This window comes from Fonsecaea erecta, assembly GCF_001651985.1.
Source record: "Fonsecaea erecta strain CBS 125763 chromosome Unknown Scaff2, whole genome shotgun sequence".
NCBI classification, from domain to species: domain Eukaryota; kingdom Fungi; phylum Ascomycota; class Eurotiomycetes; order Chaetothyriales; family Herpotrichiellaceae; genus Fonsecaea; species Fonsecaea erecta.
In genome coordinates, this window is record NW_017387245.1 from 650577 (window position 1) to 667552 (window position 16976).

Consider the following 16976-nt stretch of genomic DNA (forward strand, 5'->3'; position numbering starts at 1 on the left):
TAAAGTGACTGTATCCGAAGCCATATTCTCTGGATGTCTAGCTGGGTTTGTCGTTCCTGTTTGCCTCACTCAATGCGAGAATTCTCGTTGTGAGGACGTTTAGCAACACCTGCTTTTCCTCTCGTATGGCAAATGTTGAAGCCAAGGAGCGACTTTGAATATCAATCTGAAACTCACAGCTCACAAAAAAGATTGAGTTGGATCGTACACGTGGGCTATGAATTTTTTACACTCGCTGGTTCGCGGCAGTTGGCAAAGCCAGCAGGTCATGACGAGCTTCGACGTCACGCAATTCGGCGGAGAAGCGGGTTGCGTTCCTAGTGGACCAAGTGGCTCTACCGGGAGTATTCTGGTGGCTATTATTTCCTATACAGGCCATAATAGGCAAAATAGATTATCTGCCCCAGTGGCGGAACGACCAAAATAACCACGAAACGGGGGCGCCTCACTCCTTCAGACAACCTTCGTTCACCGCGGTCCTTGAGAGCCTCGACTTGCATATCTCATTTGGATTCACTGTGTACAGATTGTCTGGAGCTGATGTGCCCAGCCGGTGCTGGAAGGCCTTTGACGCCGTCTCTGACTGGCTAAGGTCTAGTATTTCGTACTCGAACCCATGACTTGAGCGACATGTACCGCGATTGGGAACTGCCGTTCACAAACATGGAGGAAAGTTGACCATTTCATTCCGTTTCATAACATCCCCCGCGTGCTTTTCACACCTTGACCCTACAGCACGCTTTTCTTCGTGATTTCCATTAGGGACCTCTCTGCAGATCTTGAACAGGGACACGCTGCAGTCACCACACAGCATGAGCCCTATTGCTGTTCCCGTCGAGGGACAGTCAATGCAACTCCCCGACGCCGACTACAAGCTGGCCAACAGTGTGAAAAAGGGCCAGACAACATCAACAACGAATGCCTCAACTCAGCTGAGCCCCGAAGAAGAACTGGTGTTGAAGAGCTTCAGAGTGCTCATCGCCGACCTATGCCAGCAATTCAAAGGCGGGCATCCAGGGTACCATCATCTTATGCACCGTCCTTCTGAAGATCAAAGGCTAAGAATTCAACCAGAGGCGCGATGGGAATGGCTGCCATTGGTGTTGCGTTGTGGAAATACGTGATGCACTACGCGCCGCACAGTCCAGATTGGATCAACCGCGATCGGTTTGTGCTGTCCAACGGCCATACCTGCTTGTTTCAATACTGCTTTTTGCATCTGACCGGCTACAAGGCCATGACGCTGGAACAGCTGAAGTCATATCATTCGGATCGGACCGACTCGCTGTGCCCCGGCCACCCGGAGATCGAGCACGAGGGGATCGAGGTCACCACGGGTGCGCTGCTATCATCGCGAGAAATCTATCAAAATGCTAATTGACGATCAGGTCCACTTGGTCAGGGCATCGCCAATGCGGTGGGAATGGCCATGGCTTCCAAGCATCTCGCGGCCAAGTTCAACCGACCAGGCTTCGACATCGTGTCCGACCATGTCTGGTGTATGGTCGGTGATGCCTGCCTCCAAGAAGGGGTCGGGCTCGAGGCCATCTCCTTTGCCGGGCACATGCGTCTGGGTAACCTTACCGTGATATACGACAACAACCAGATCACCTGCGACGGCCCGGTCAGTCTGACCAACACCGAGGACATCAATGCCAAAATGAGGGCTTGTGGCTGGAATGTGATCGAGATCGCAGACGGGTGCTGGGATGTTCGGGGCATCGTCAAGGCTCTGGAGGCTTCTCGTGTCTCAGACCGCCCAACGTTCGTGAATTGCCACACTGTCATCGGCGTCGACACGGCCGTTGCTGGGGACGCCGTGGCGCACGGAGCAGCGCTGGGAGTGGACACGGTTATGGCCCTCAAAAGACTCTACGGGTTCGATCCAGAACAGCGATATGTCATCCCCGACACGGTTCGCGAGTTCTTCAGTGGGCTCCCCTCCCGAGGACAGTCTCTGGTGACCGAGTGGAATCACATGCTCCAGGAGTACAGCCAAGTTTACCCTGACCTGGCCGAAGAATATGCAACACGCATCAGTGGTCACTTACCGGACAGCTGGGAGTCTCTGATTCCGCATCCCCTCCCCTCAAAGCCGACGGCAACCCGCGCCGCGTCAGGATTGGTCTTCAACCCGCTCGCTGAAAGACTTGACCGGTTCATGGTTGGGACTGCCGACCTGTCTCCGTCGGTGTACATGAGCTGGAAGACCAAGGAAGATTTCGAGCCCCCTTCTCTGGGGACGGGAAGTTATTCTGGGCGGTTCATCCACTATGGTGTCAGGGAACATGCCATGGCGGCCATTTCGAATGGGTTGGCAGCCTATCATCCTGGGATGTTCATTCCGGTTACATCAAGGTAAGAAGACGGAGTGGCTCCATGATGTCCCCGCTCCCATAGTGATAGCTGTACTAATGACGGATGCACCAGCTTCTTCATGTTCTACCTATACGCAGCTCCGGCCGTCCGAATGGGCGCGCTGCAGCACCTGCAAGTCATCCACGCCGCGACGCACGATTCGATTGGCATGGGCGAAGATGGGCCGACGCACCAACCCATCGAGCTTGCCGCGCTGTACCGCGCCATGCCGAACTTGCTGTACATCCGACCGGGAGACAGTGAGGAGACCGCAGGTGCCTGGATCGAGGCCATCAAAGCCAGACACATGTCGTCCATCATCTCCACGTCCCGCCACGCGCTCCCACAGCTGACCGGCCTGACCAAACGCACCGAAGTGGCCAAGGGCGCGTACGTCCTCGAAGAAGTCGTCTCAGGAACCGCCGATCTGACGCTGATCGGCGTCGGGGCCGAGCTCAACCTCGCCGTCCGCGTGGCGGCCGAGCTGCGCAGCTCCTCCCACGGTCTGAAAGTGCGGACGGTGTCATTCCCGTGCCAGCGCCTCTTCGACGCCCAGCCGCGCGCGTATCAGCGCCACGTGCTCCAGCGCCAGAGCGGCGTGCCCGTCGTGGTGATCGAGGCGTACGCGGCGAACGGGTGGGAGCGCTACGCCCACGCGGCCGTATGCATGAGCACGAAGCGCTTTGGCAAGTCGCTGCCCGGGCCGAAGGCGTACGAGTACTTTGGCTTCGACGTCCCCTCGATGGTGGCCCGGATCGCGGGATATCTGGACGATTGGAAGGCGGATCCGGACTTGAGGCATGACTTTGTAGAATTGACGTGTGCGAAAACGGATGCATAGAAGGGGGGCAAGGGGGACTTTGGGCGATAATAATGCAAACAGGCTCTGGTATGGCGCCGGTGTTGGGTATTATCATGCTCCATCTCTCTCCTATATATAAAAACATGACTGTCTGCCAATACTTGGACATCCCTCGTATCTACCGAAGGCTGATATAACGCCGTCTTCTTAGACGCCCAAGGAGAGAACTCCACGTTTCTCCTCCGACGGTGGCCATTTTGTGGGATTGAACAGTACGCTATAAAGACCATACGCCACGATGTCCCCCCAAGAGCAAGCTATCCAACTATTTCTAGGACATCCTCATCTGATCACTGTACGTTCAGGCACATGAGCTTCAGAAACCACTGCTCCTCAGTGATAGTCTGCGAGCACAGATCCTTGAAATTCTCCAGCGCGACCGGATCGACGCCCGTGCCTTCATCCTCGCTGTCACTATCGTCGTCGTATTCGTATTCGTGGTGTGCACCCGGTCCGAATCCATGCGCACGGCCCAGATCGTCCTGCGTGATCTGCGTGCCGTTCACGATCCACCCGGTGTACTGCGGGAAAGCGCTGTCAGGCGGCGTCTGCGGACCCAGATCTCCCTGCCGAACACCCCCGCTGATGCTGGTCGGGTGTTTGGTGCTCCCATCGACACAGTAGGGCGACTCGATCACGTCGCCCACGCGGTTCCCGAACGCCAGCTCGGCCACGCGGCTCCACAGCACCTTGTCGTCCTCGATCATCTCGGGCGTGTACCAGATGCGGCAGTCGGCGGCCTCGTAGGCGAAGTGGAGCGGGATGTTGTGCGGCTCGCCCAGGCGGTAGGCGTTGAAGCCGTTGACACGGAGGTAGGTCCCGAAACGCGAGGCGGGTCCGTAGTCCCAGTTGTCGAACGTCGGGTCGGCGGAGTCCGGGTTCGCCGTCGTCTGGTTCTGGTACGCAATCAACATGTTGACCAGGTGAGGGTATTCGAACAATCTGCTGCCACGCACGCCACCGATGGTTTGCATGGGGCCTGTCTGGGGCCGGCCGCCGATGACGATGCTCATGACGCGGAACTTGTTCTTCAGGTGTTCGACGAATATTGAGCATGCCGACGCACAGATTCTGTGGTAGCGTGTTAGTATACGGCTCGCCTTAGAGGTAACGTTAAATGGGGTCCTAAAGGAACGTAGGGTCCTGTCTATGGCTGGAATACACCTTACCCGTCGGTCAAGATAATCATGTTTTCGGGGCTGTACGGCCACTGTTTCCCCGGAACTGCTTGCGTGAGGACTATCTCTGAATGGTCGATCATGGAGTACTCGTTGTTGGTATAGTTTTCCTGGAAATACGAGGTGAAATACCCGGGACCCTCGCGGTAAGGGCCGTAGTAGTGGTCCATGTTGTTGAACGGCTTAACCTTTGGCGACATGACGGTCTGGTACGCCCAGGGGGAATAGGAGCGCTCGGCATCGACTTCAGTCACGTCGGTTCCCGTACTGGGATCTGCGTTTTCGGCAATTCGGGTCTGTTCACTGAAGTACTCGACGATGGCCTTTTGGGCACCGTTGGCTCTCATGCTGGACTTGGTGTCGGGCGGCGTGTCGGGGAACAGCTGCACCATCGTCTCCAAGCACAGTCTGACAGATCCGCCCCCGTTCTGCCGCAGGTCGATGATCAACTTTTCCTTGCCGAGCTCCTTGGTGGCCTCCAGGATTGCTTGAAGGGTTTTCTGGGATTTGGAATCTGACCCTCCAGAGTCGGCGGGGGAGAAGCCGGAGATGGTTAGGACGGCGACATCATCCGGGATACCGTCGCCCCAATACCCTGAGATTGCGCCAGCGTCGTCTGAGTAGATAGCAGGCGCGGGTACTTGCCGCTTCACTATTTTCCTTGGATGTGCAGAAGCGCTATCGCTATCGGGGTCGTCCTCGCCATCGTCACTAGAGAGGTCGACAGTTTGGAAAAACAGGGCATACATGTCGATGGCGTTGGCAACTCCTGTCAAATTGTTCTTCCTCCAATTAGCGTAGTTTCTGAATGGCATGACCGATCCATTTTGGAATGTGTAGTTTGTGTAAGGTCCAGGGTAGAATTCGGGGCTCTCGAAAAGCCCGTAGGGATGCATCATGCCGTTGTACAAGGAGTCCAGATCCTGGGACGTGCCGGTCAATGACTCCACCTGCAGGAATTCTTGAACATCGATACCGTTGATTTTGGTGATGGCCGAATAAGCATGGTCGGATCGGAGCTTGAGCTCCCCTTGTTCTCCCTGGTAGAATCTGTCCCCTATTTCGTACATTAGTTTCCATGCACTGAGTCTCGCTGGTGTCTGTCTGTATCAATCCGCAGGTTGGGGGATGGTGGCATATTCTCATCATCATCGGAGTTACGATGAGGCTCCATTTCTGTGAGATTGAGGGACGGAAACTTAGGAAGGGCATACATAGAAGGTAGACGGAGGGTATTTGTTTCCCATCTTCAGACAGCGAGATCAAGGGAACCGCATCTGGCCGTCGCTCGAATGTCAGCGCGTTCAACAGCGGACCTTTCGTTATGAAATGGTCGTCTTTGCCCAGCAGGGTCATGGTATGCAAATCAACCTGCAAGTCGTACTCGCTCGAGTATTGGTTGTTGACGAGCTTGGTCCAAATTTGACTCAGGACATGGACAATGTCGACAGGCGGGAAAAGCCATCCGGTAGTGGGAGCCGACAGATAGTCAAGGGTGCTTTGCATCTCCAAGTAGCCTCGAAGACTCGCAACCAATGCTTCCGCATGCTCTTGAATAACCGGTATAGAGCTTAAGCATTCATATGCCACTTCTGGATCAAGCAAGAATGCGAGGAGGTCGCCTAGTCACGTTAGCCGAGAAGGGCAGTGTAGTGGCCAGAGAGCAATACCATTGTAGTAAGCTTCAAAATTGGCTGCAATTTCGGAGCAAGCATCAGTATATCCAGTCTCTGATCGCACGAATGCCCCCACTACTTGTCCTGCCCATAAAACCTGAGTCGTGACCCGAAGCAGGAGGGACAGTGCCCGAGAACAAGCCGGAAACAATCGCATTTCAACGGGATTATGGGATTACCAGTCTCTTTTTAATGTCGGGCGTTGGAAAGGAGAAGATCTTCGTTATGATAAGAAGAGATGGCAGAGAATAAAGTACAGAACACAAAGCAAAGTGCTCAGGAGGACTTGTATCTTCTTTCAGACGTGGACGGGCCGTGATGATGAAAAATGCTCACGCTGCTGAACTGGGAGATGGAGCGACAAACCCTCTCTGGATCGCTTGGTGGGATAGGTCCAGTGATTGAATGGCCAAGAGAGCCCGCTCGGAGGCTATCTCAGCCGCAGACTGATGAGGGCAGTAATATGCTCCTTGAGCCCGCCATCGCAAAAGATACAGTGTGTTGAGTGGCGTCCATGTGAAGAATTGCCTACCGACACCCGCGGTATTCGATTGTCCCTGTTCCATAATGTCCTGAATGTATTTTTGGTTGCAACCACTGATCTCCGATTAGTCCCTCTCAAGGAGGATGGGAGGGAGGAGCTGAAAATTGTTCGTATTCGCAGCCGTAGGGCGGAAGACGGTCTCATGCCAAGTGACCTGCCAAGTGACCTGCCAAGGGCAGGGCGGAGAGCTTCCTCCATTTTAGAAGTCTAGCCTCACTAGCCTCAGCTCCAGGCCCTGTGCTCCTTATGAACGTCAGACTTGGCGCTATGAGCCCGGCCACGTAGCTTGCGGTCGGTGATACTATCATTGTCGAGGTACGGGATACATACGAGTCGTCGTAGACTTCCTTAGGCAACATCGACAACGATCAGACTATTCTAACTAGAACATTTGCTACACTTCCCCCGTATAGATGGGTATATCTGGACAGGCTCTGAGGTAGAAAACCCCATTTCACAATGACCCAGTCATGGGCACATCTCTAGCAACATGTCGAGAACATAGGATCCCACTGTTATGTCAAACCAGCGAACATCAATGCTAGCAGGCCAGCCAGAAGCCAAATTTCTGCGAAGCTGAGCCTCATCGTGGGAGGCGCTGCGGATGCCGAGGTGGGTGAAGAGGCTGAGGCTGAGGCTGAGGACGTGGAAGGCGATGTTGCCTGGGTTGGAGAGGTGGAAGCCTGCGTCGAAGACGGCGCTGGTGATGCAGAACCCTCGATAGTGTCGAAGGCGGGATCATCTGCGTACTGCGCAGAGACACCCGATGAATTGCTGCATGCCGATGGCGGCGTGCCAACTCCTGCAACGAAGTTGACATGCATGCACTAAAATGTTGGAAAGAGAGAGGTCAGCAAACCATTCGTTTATCTAGAGCCCAGCTCTTGAGTCACCATGCACTTATGGGAGAAGTTTATACCTGGTAATGCACGCCGTCTTCCGCGTCCTGGATGACCTGGAGCAAACCCGCCGACCCTGCCCAGGAAGCTGGGGCTGTGATGGCGGGTTGACAGAAACTGTTCAGGCCAAATTCTTCGACAGTCGGGATCAGGACAGTCCAGTTCGGAGCCGACAGGGACGTGCCCTGCAGTCCACGGTAGGCGAAATATGCTTGTGCATGAAGGGTCGTGAGGCCGATAGCGTCGCCGCCGACGTGGAAATCTGTGATGTTGTCGGAACTCGAGGGATTGAAGCCACCGCAGGGCGATTGGTCCTCATTGTTGATGTTGTTTCCCAGAGGTGGCGGAGTGAGGATAATGAAGTGAGAATTACAAAGTGGCAGGAATACGAGGGCGAAGAGCGAGGTTAATTTGGGAACTCTCATGGTTGCTTGTCAGTGAGCAATCCTTGGTTGAGAGAGACAGTCTCAGCAGGGAGGAAGAAGAGAAAGGGTAGAGGGCGAAAGCGGGAAGCGCCTACTGTCTTTCTCGGAAGACATGATATTGAAATACAGGGCAGTGTGCATTGGTATCCGAATAACCGTGATGCTGGTCCCTCGTGAGAGGGTTGGTGTTTAGAAAAACTTGCTCACTTTCGCCCAACTTCCGGCTTGGTGCTAGCCTTGCAGACTAGTTCGTTCACGACCACGACGAATGCATTCTTGATAGGACAAGGGCTCCATGTGGCTTGCAAATGAGCGACGGAGCGTCGAATCCTTATGTGCTCAACAAGCTTTGGACTGGAGAATGAAACGAGCTTGAGCAAGATAAGCATTGTGCCCATAAATGCTTCGCGCCCGCCCTCAAGAATGCAAGAATGCAACACGACAGTCGATCTTGCACAAAATTCTCCCAGGGGAAACTCATTCGATCCGATATTGACAGAATGCAGCCAGCTGTGCTCTTTGTTGGCATCACGACCCTCGTGTCACTGGTGTCAGCTCACACCCAAATCTGGTATCCTCAGTGGCGTGCCGACTCCTTCGACCTACCGTTCTCGCAGAGAATCTACCCCTGTACGTGCCGACTTCATCTCACTGAAAAGCATCGGATACTCACACAGATTTCTTGGGATTCTAGGTGCCGGAATCTCCGACAACTCAACGACGCCGCGAACGGAGTGGCCTCTCACTGGAGGGTCTCTCAATGTCACTCTCCACGACGCTGCCGCCTACATCTTCATCAACCTCGGGTTCGGTGTGAATTCGTCTGACTTCAACATCACACTGTTCTCTGCTCCGCTCAACGAGACCGGCCCGGGAAATCTCTGCTTCCCCAAGCTCACATTGCCGCCCGGTCTCCCGATTGAGGAGGGGACGCAAGCGTCCATCCAGTTTGCGACTGCTGGCCATAATGGTGAAGGCTTGTACAATGTACGTATAGCTTTCAGACTCCCCAGGGCACCCTGGCTGACTGATTTCATAAACAGTGTGCTGACATTACCTTTACCAACAACGCCACCCTGCTACCAGCCGACCAGTGTCAGAACAGCTCGACCGTGAGCGTGACCACGCTTGGTTCTTGCTCATCCCCAGCAACGAATTCTAGCCCTGCGTCGAGCTCGACCACCGCTTCAAGCTCATCTGCAGCAGAAGTGTTCGCTCCATCGGCATTGATGGTCCTCCTGGCGAGTCTGTTTGTTGTCGTGTTGTAGGCTCTATCACCAACACGACCCCCGCATGTGGAGAGAGAGGGAGAAAAGAGGGAAGTGAGGACCCTTGGTGACAGTATGTCGCCTGACGGACAGACGAGTAAATGGAGAGATAGGGAAGGGAATGGAGACGAAATTGAGAGAGCGAAGAGTGCACTGGGAGTCTTGCTGGGCGGAGAAATAGCCGAAGGAAGCAGTGGTAATGGAGCTAGTCCCGAAATGGCCAATATCATCTGTCGGGGCCTCGTTTAGGACCTCGACTTGCCCGTTCTTAATTGCTTATTCATGCAGTTTAAGCAGAGGAAGACACGTATTTCTCTTCCCGTGTCAGTTGATGCCGGTGTGCACCGTCGTACTCAAGCACAATACACAGAATTGCGGAGACTTGAGCTGTAGACAAATTCCAGAGCCGAGACACCGAAACACCGAGAAACAGCGTCCAGTCAAACCTCAGGATAGAGCCTTTATTAACCAGTTAGGCTATTCACTGGCCTTGAGCAGCTACACATTGACCCAGCACTCTGGCCAAGACTCCAGCCATACTCTAGCTCTCAAACTAGTCTTCCTCCTCATGGAGTTGTTCCCGAGGTAGTTAACCGAGGAGGGTGCGTGGGGGCCTGGTGCCGTTTGGAGATTCTAACGAGCTCACACGAGTCTCCCACAGTACCTTCGAATAATTTTGTTGCTGGGGACCTAATGGGAAAGATTGAGCATCCTGGGTCTTGAGTTGCTTATACATTGAGAGCTGACGGCCCATTGCACACCATTGGGACCATTCCTGACCCACAGCCTTCGATGAGGCCTCTGGCCTGTCTCAAGTCGATACATCAAAGCTCGGCGCTTCACCGCAACCCAGGGGCCTGGTGGACAATAACTTGACCTTCAACCCTCTACCAGCTTTTTCTGATTTGTATAGTCGAACATGAGTACTTCAACCCAGACCAAAGCTGCCAAAGCCAGGAGCAGCTCAGAAATTCGGTTCATCTCGACGAAGCCCATCAAGAGACGAGCCTCACAGGCTTGTACTCAATGCCGTCATCGGAAGGTCCGATGTGACTACATCTTTCGTCGTCCCGCGTCCTGTACCAACTGCCGCCTGGATGGGACAACATGCGAGGTGCCAAAGAGCAAACGGCGAAGGTGTGTTGACTTTTCCTTGGATGAGGATCACCAGTTGACGTTAGTTTTAGGTCCCATTATGTGGACACGTTCTGTTCCATCACGCCGGCCACGCTCCTTTCTCAAGAGGTGGCCGCGAGCACACCCTGGCAGGAAAGTACTTCACCTTCTGATGATCCAGAAAGTGAGCTTCAATGTGGTGGCCATGACAAAGGTGTGCTAGGCCCAGCCAAAGCCCACTGCTTCCCCACTAATTGATGTCTTAGATATAATCCCTGGCCTTGTGCCGGAGCCCCAGGCGACTCTTGAACAAGCAGATGAATCCATGATGTGGAACAGCCTGACCGACCAGTTCGATCCGACCTCACAAAAAGACCAGCTCTGTGAGGCAGTACCACAGATTGTCTTGCCACACTATCTCCGCCCGGTCCCCAAGCATATTTCCGACGAAGACCTCGCCTACCTTCAAAAGAAAGGGGCATTTGACATCCCAGCCACCATTCACCGCAACGAGCTGCTTCGGTGTTACATCCAATACGTGCACCCTCTTCTACCCATCATCGACCTCCGCGATTTCCTGCGTGCCATCGACAAAAACGACCCTAGCGATACGTTCAGCCTGATGCTGCTCCAGGCGGTCATGTTTGCCGGCACCACATTTATCGACATGAACTACGTCCCCGGCTACGAAGACCGCCGTGCTTACCAGAAAGCATATTTCCAGAAGGTCAAAATGCTCTACGACCTCGACTACGAGGAGGATCGAGTCACGATTGTGCAGTGTGTTCTGCTGATGACCTATTGGTATGAAAGCCCCAATCACCCCAAAGACATCTGGCACTGGGTCGGCATTGCCGTTGCGGATGCCAGATCCATTGGCCTCAATTGTGTTCCCCAGGACAGTTCCGGCACCGTCCAACAGAAGCGACTCTGGAAGCGAATCTGGTGGGGCTGCTATATGCGTGACCGGCTGGTTGCGTCGGGGATGCGGAGGACAATGAGGATCAAGGAAGAAGAGTGCTGCGTTCAGGGGCTCGACATTGAAGACTTCGAAGCATGCACCTCCCTCTCTGATTTCGAGCACATGATTGGGTCCGCGTGCGCGGTCGGCAGCGGATCTACTCACGCCAACCTAGTCCGGCTCTGCATTGCCTTGGTCGACCTGTGCAAGATCGTGGCGGACATTTTGACTTTACAGTACGCCACGCCATCGCAGAAGATCGGCGGCACTCACGCGGCCACGATGAAGCTGCTCCCCAAGGAGCCGTCCACCGCGACCGAAGTGGGACGGCGCGATCGGGACCTGGAAACGTGGTACGAAGGGCTGCCCGTGGAGATCCGATACTCGTTTCCAGAGACGCAGGACGACAGAAGGCCCATCAGTGACCGTCTCGTCTATCTACACAGCGCCGTGGTAGCGAGTGTCTACGCCGCGATCACCAGCACGCTGCACCGACCGCAGTGTATGATTGGTATGATTGCCCCCTCGGAAAAGCACTTGACGGAAACCCAGATGACGTCCAAGATGAAAGTCTACGATGCTGCCCGCAAGGTGGCGTCACTGTACCGGGACATCGTCGCGCGCAACATGACCGACAGCGTGCCCAACACCAGCGTGGCCGTCCTGCTCCCGGCCTGCGTCGTCCTCCACGCCGATGCTCGGGCAACTGAGTCGCCCACGTGTAACGAGTCTCGCGCGTGCCTGGAGGATTGCGTCAAAGTTCTCCAGCGCCTCCGCGACACCTTCGCCTCGGCAGATTTTGCACTCTTGGTGCTCTCGCAGGCGATTCAGAAATTGACCCCTGCCATCCGAGGCCCGACATCTCAGATCGCAACCCCTCCGCAGTCGACAACGGACCAATTGAAGCCCTATCCAACGCTTGGCCCGTCGGATCTGGCATCCATGAATCTTCTTCAATCACCCCAGGAAAACAAGCCCCCATCGAGTTTGGAAGCGAGTCATTCACAGCCCTGTCTGGTCTCGGGAGGAGAGATGGATGCGGAAGAGGCACATTTGATGGAGACTGACGATCCAGTTGACGAAGCTGCTGGCCACAAGGAGAGCCAAATCGACGACGTGTGCGCGTATCTGGAGACCAACCGTGTGAACGACCCGTGGTGGGACGATCTCATGAATCTTTGAGCCGATTCGTCGTGGTCCTCTTCCAGACACCACCAACACTAGTGAATACGGTAAAGTTTTACCTATTCTTAAGAGTATGGTCTGGTCAGCTATTCCTTACTAATAGCTGCGCTATGATTGTGGGGGGGTCACCAACGTGCTATGGGATTTTAGTCTGCTAGGTCAAATATCCGGAGTCGAGACTGGTAATTCGGCGGCGGGGAAGAGGAATGCACCAAAGGAATCATACCCACGACTGGGGAAGACTTGGAACCCTTAATGACCGCGGATGACAATGTCATGATAGTAAAAAGGCGAGGTAATAACTACTGTAGACGCAAAGAATTTGACCCAAACAGACAGGCCTACCACGGACCAGCACGAAGAATGAAAATGCTCCACTAACTTCGGATGACTCGGCTTCCCAAGCCTCCTGGGCGAAGCTTCCCGCATACACTTCGACGACAAGAGTATAATACGGCCAAGATGCTGTCCAAGCGAAGCCTTGGCGGTGCTGCTGTCGCTCGCAAGGTAGTCGGTGGTCATGGCGGTTCTTTATCTCCGGCACTCGTTCTCCGGGCAGTCGGGCCATGGATGGATAATTGTCCCGGATCTCTCCTCCGCACTCCAAATGCTACTCCGCACATGGTGGTATCACCACGACCTCGTGCCTCCTGTTTAAAAAAGCGTCGTACTGTAGAAAGCAAGCCAGGATAGCAGAGAGACAGAGAGAGACAAAAGATTGACATGCACGCTGGGAAAATCAGGCCGCCGTTCTGAGTCCGACCTCAATGTTATCTTTCTGTCAAGAACTTGGATTTAAAAGCCGACCCTGGGGGCGGCACGTTTGAGGCTTTCCCCGATACATAAAGTCCAAGGTCCAATGTCTTGGCGTGCACGGACCACAACCCCATAGGGCGGAGACCTGGGGAACGTGTGCCAAGACTTCCGGGCTGGGGAGATGCCAAGCCCCGAGGGGAAAAAAGGGGCGTCCTTGGCGCCTGAAGAGAAGGGTCACGGGGTTACCATTCACCAACAAACACTCGGCTCGGAAGCGAGGGGCAGGTAACAGAGCTTTTGCTCGACAGGAGGGAAAGACTAGGCGATAGAACGCCCACACAACTTTTATTGTCAACCCTGGAATCACTTTTCCCTCTACAGATGCAGAGGATTACGATTGTATTATACTTCCCGCTTTCTCAAGCTCCTGCCAATAGACTCACGCTTTCGATGAGTTCAAAGTCGAAAAAGTTCTCGATACCGGAGAACAGGTCTTGACCCCCAAATTCAAAAGTCAATCCGAACGGATCCCGCGGGGTGGAGGCGCCGTGACGATGCTGCTCGGGGGCTTGTTGGTTAGGCACCACGCCTTCCATAAAGCTTGGAGTGCCATCGTTTGTGAATCGAGACCGGCTCGAACCCACTGTGCCGGCCGGTGATGCAGCATTCTCCTGTCTGGTTAATGGGGCCGCGGATGAGCCTTTGACCGCTTGAACAGCGGACTCGACAATCCTGGTGATGTCTGTGGCCGCCTCGTTCATTTGTCCAAGTTCACGGAGGATGGCTTGGCACGTGTCGAGATGCTCCAAAGCTGAATCTCGTATGGACCCTGCAGTCGACTTGGCGTCCAGGAGATGGACAAAGACTGCCGTACAAACCGTAGCTATGCAAGTTGTTGGCAGCGAGGGTGTCAACTGTTGCTCGTGCAACGTCTTGTGGATGGACGTGATCTCGTGCGCCGCCTGCCGTACTGACTTGGTGTGTCCCTGAGCATCCAATGCCTCGTTATCGTCGAACCAGTCTTCCCCAATCTGTAAGCACTTCGTCCAACTGGCGACTGATACCTCACCCTTGTGCAGCATTATCAACGCCATAAGTTGGGTCAGGTGTAAGATCGACATGGTCATCTGTAGCGACCTATCCGCATCTTCAGACAAATTCAAAGCCGTATCAAATGATGTTAGCTCCATGGGTAGTTGAAGTCGCCAGTCTTTGAGTTCTGATTCAAGCTGCCAAATTCTTGCATTCCGGTTCCTTTGGCAACTGACAAAGTCGTCATTGGAAGAGGCCAGTCTGAGAATGCGGTAAATTATGGTTGCAAGCTTTGCCTTCTCGATGTATGCCATCTCAAGGCGCCGTTGGATCCATGGATCTCTCCGGAGCTTTCCAGTCTCTGGTAGATGCGTATAATTGCAGAGTTGAGAGGTGTTTGTGAATGCGTCGTGCTGAGGCAGGGCCAGGCGATGAGGTGATATCCGCGGCGGTCTTCCCAGCGTCAGGCACACATCGCACTCTTTCATGATCAGAGTCCACCAGAGTCTTTGCCGCAACATTTGCTCATGTTTAGGAAGGTTGCTATCACTCTCGGGCGCATGAAGCCTCAAGGAACATGCTTGACTGATCGCAATGCCCAGCCAATAAAATGGGTCTCGAGAGTGCTCATAGCTGCCCCAGCTGATGAGTAGCATGGCTGCTTGGCATGCTACCACGCGATCCGCTTCGACGTCCATGTCAAATAAGACCTAAACGCAACATTAGGCATGGGCGTCTGAATGGGTTCTGTTTTCTCAAGCGAACCTTGGCTTTGGTGTAATACTGTTTTCTCACAGCAACTTTTGAGTCAAACCCGTGGTCGAGAATTGTCTGGATATCGACAGCGGCTAAGCCAGCACACATGACAGCGTGATACAGAAGTAGAGATATCTTTTTGGACATATCTCCGAAAACGATGTCGACAAATTCATCAAGGTCAAGGACCGGGACCAATGGGTGGATGAATTCTGCGTATCTTCGGATGACGATCTTCTCTAGGTCCCTGGACAGAAACGTAAAGCATCCACGGGCTTGTAGATATCGCAGATCATCCTCGTCCAGGTGGGATGGCAGAGACTTGATAAATCGAGGGAGATAAGGCATCACAACAATATCACCTTTGTCAATGGACTGATTGGAGTAAGCGCCTGGCGAGGGTTGAGCAATGCAATCAAGCTCAGCAGACATTGCGTTTGATAAGACTGTCCCGTGACCGCCTTCTGTGGACTGTATATCTTCATCCTTGAACAAATCCTGGTAGATGTCTGTAGATACCTGAGTTACATTTGCGTCTGGCGAAGCAAGGATCATGGGTGCCGTCAGTGACATATTGACTGTATCATATGGTCTGAAACCAATTTAGCGAGGAATCCTTAGTTGAATAAAGAACGACAGCGTACCTGCGGCGCTTACTCTTAGGCACCTCGCAGACGATTCCATCTAATCGGCAGTTGGTGCATGACGCAGGTGACTTCAACACATAGTCGCAGCGGACTTTCCGGTTGCGACACTGAGTGCATGCCTGGGAGGCTCTCTTCTTCACGGGTTTATTTGGGATGAAACGGACACCTGAAGAGTCCTGTTTGTTGGAAGCTTTCGAATGGTGCGACATGGGAGAGCCTTTGGCTGCGTGGCAAGCTTCCGAGAGGTGTTCAGACGTGCGTTGAAGTATGACCCAGCTGTTGGGCTGAAAAAAGGCAGAGACAGGCTATAATTGACTGCGACGGGTGCCTTCAGAGATGGGAGGCAGCTCCATAAGGTGTCAAGTTATGTCTGTGTACCTAGGTATTTGTCGCTTTGTTAATACTTTTAGAGTAGACATTGAGTCTCTGTCTGTATGGTTACCACGAACATGAAAGTTGAGTCTGTCCTGAGGGCTAGCACCTAATTCCTTTCGTGGTTTGGCTGCCCATGGGACTCCGCTCGGCCGGTAGTGGAAGGCGAACGAAATAGGAGTGTTGCCGCGGTTAACTGTTTCTGGATCACGGAGCACGTCACGTCGAAGAAATATTTCGTCTCCGTCGTTGTTTCGTCATTTTCTCCCGCCAATGCAAAGGAGAATTGGGTGCTATTTTCTGCTTGTGAACGAAAATGATGTCAATCATCGATGCTATGAGTGTCGAATATGGTAATTTCCCGTGAAAGGGAAGCATAATTTCAAGACTTATACTGGCAGCCAGAGTTAGGCTAAGCTGTACGGCAAAAATCTGGAAACTGGAGAGTCGTCTCGAAAATGATTGTGTCAAGACGCAGAATCGAGTTCAGGAGATCAGAGTGTCAAGACAATGCGTTCGCGATTCCGAATTTCCCTTCCGAGGTGCTCGAATACTTCATCAAGGAAGGCCTTGGACGACTCCCAAGCTGTGAGTGTGTTGGTCTCCGTGTTTCCAGGCTTTTTGATAGCCATCCTTCTCTCGATCATGTCTCACGGCTCGAAGACATCCCTTAAAGAGACACCATGCTCTAGGGGTCGATGAGCACTTTGACGATATACGCCTGCATCAGAATGCATGCAGAATGGAAGACGATAGTCTTCTCCGAGAAGCGGATCCCAGAGGAGAAATATTTTGATCCAGTGGAGGGGAGATCGGGGTGAATGTCGATTTGATGCAGGACATGTAAGGGTATGATGCATTGGTTCGACTTGGGCTCTGGCCCACTAGCAGCTGCCCAGGCTGGAACTTTTCCCATAGTTGCTGTTCCCATTGGTTGTAGA

General features: G+C 53.6%; 5 protein-coding genes across 5 annotated transcripts; 3 read left to right on the top strand and 2 right to left on the bottom strand.

Moving 5' to 3' along the window:
- Positions 1-812: 812 nt before the first annotated feature.
- Positions 813-3199, top strand: AYL99_02008 (transketolase; the record flags this gene model as incomplete). The annotated part of the gene is made up of 4 exons (XM_018833524.1): positions 813-1018; positions 1075-1337; positions 1389-2358; positions 2431-3199. The coding sequence occupies 4 exons, from the start codon at positions 813-815 to the stop codon at positions 3197-3199; spliced, it is 2208 nt and encodes a 735-aa protein (XP_018696148.1).
- A 311-nt stretch (positions 3200-3510) lies between these two features.
- AYL99_02009 (hypothetical protein) lies at positions 3511-7942 on the bottom strand (the record flags this gene model as incomplete). Its single annotated transcript, XM_018833525.1, has 6 exons — positions 3511-4291; positions 4390-5455; positions 5613-6020; positions 6069-6092; positions 7145-7445; positions 7538-7942. 6 exons carry the CDS (start codon positions 7940-7942, stop codon positions 3511-3513), a joined length of 2985 nt encoding a protein of 994 aa, XP_018696149.1.
- Positions 7943-8442: 500 nt separating this feature from the next.
- AYL99_02010 (hypothetical protein) lies at positions 8443-9210 on the top strand (the record flags this gene model as incomplete). The annotated part of the gene is made up of 3 exons (XM_018833526.1): positions 8443-8572; positions 8637-8929; positions 8986-9210. 3 exons carry the CDS (start codon positions 8443-8445, stop codon positions 9208-9210), a joined length of 648 nt encoding a protein of 215 aa, XP_018696150.1.
- A 919-nt stretch (positions 9211-10129) lies between these two features.
- Positions 10130-12469, top strand: AYL99_02011 (hypothetical protein; the record flags this gene model as incomplete). Its single annotated transcript, XM_018833527.1, has 3 exons — positions 10130-10347; positions 10398-10540; positions 10593-12469. 3 exons carry the CDS (start codon positions 10130-10132, stop codon positions 12467-12469), a joined length of 2238 nt encoding a protein of 745 aa, XP_018696151.1.
- A 1178-nt stretch (positions 12470-13647) lies between these two features.
- Positions 13648-15589, bottom strand: AYL99_02012 (hypothetical protein; the record flags this gene model as incomplete). The annotated part of the gene is made up of 2 exons (XM_018833528.1): positions 13648-14970; positions 15026-15589. 2 exons carry the CDS (start codon positions 15587-15589, stop codon positions 13648-13650), a joined length of 1887 nt encoding a protein of 628 aa, XP_018696152.1.
- Between the last annotated feature and the right edge of the window lie 1387 nt (positions 15590-16976).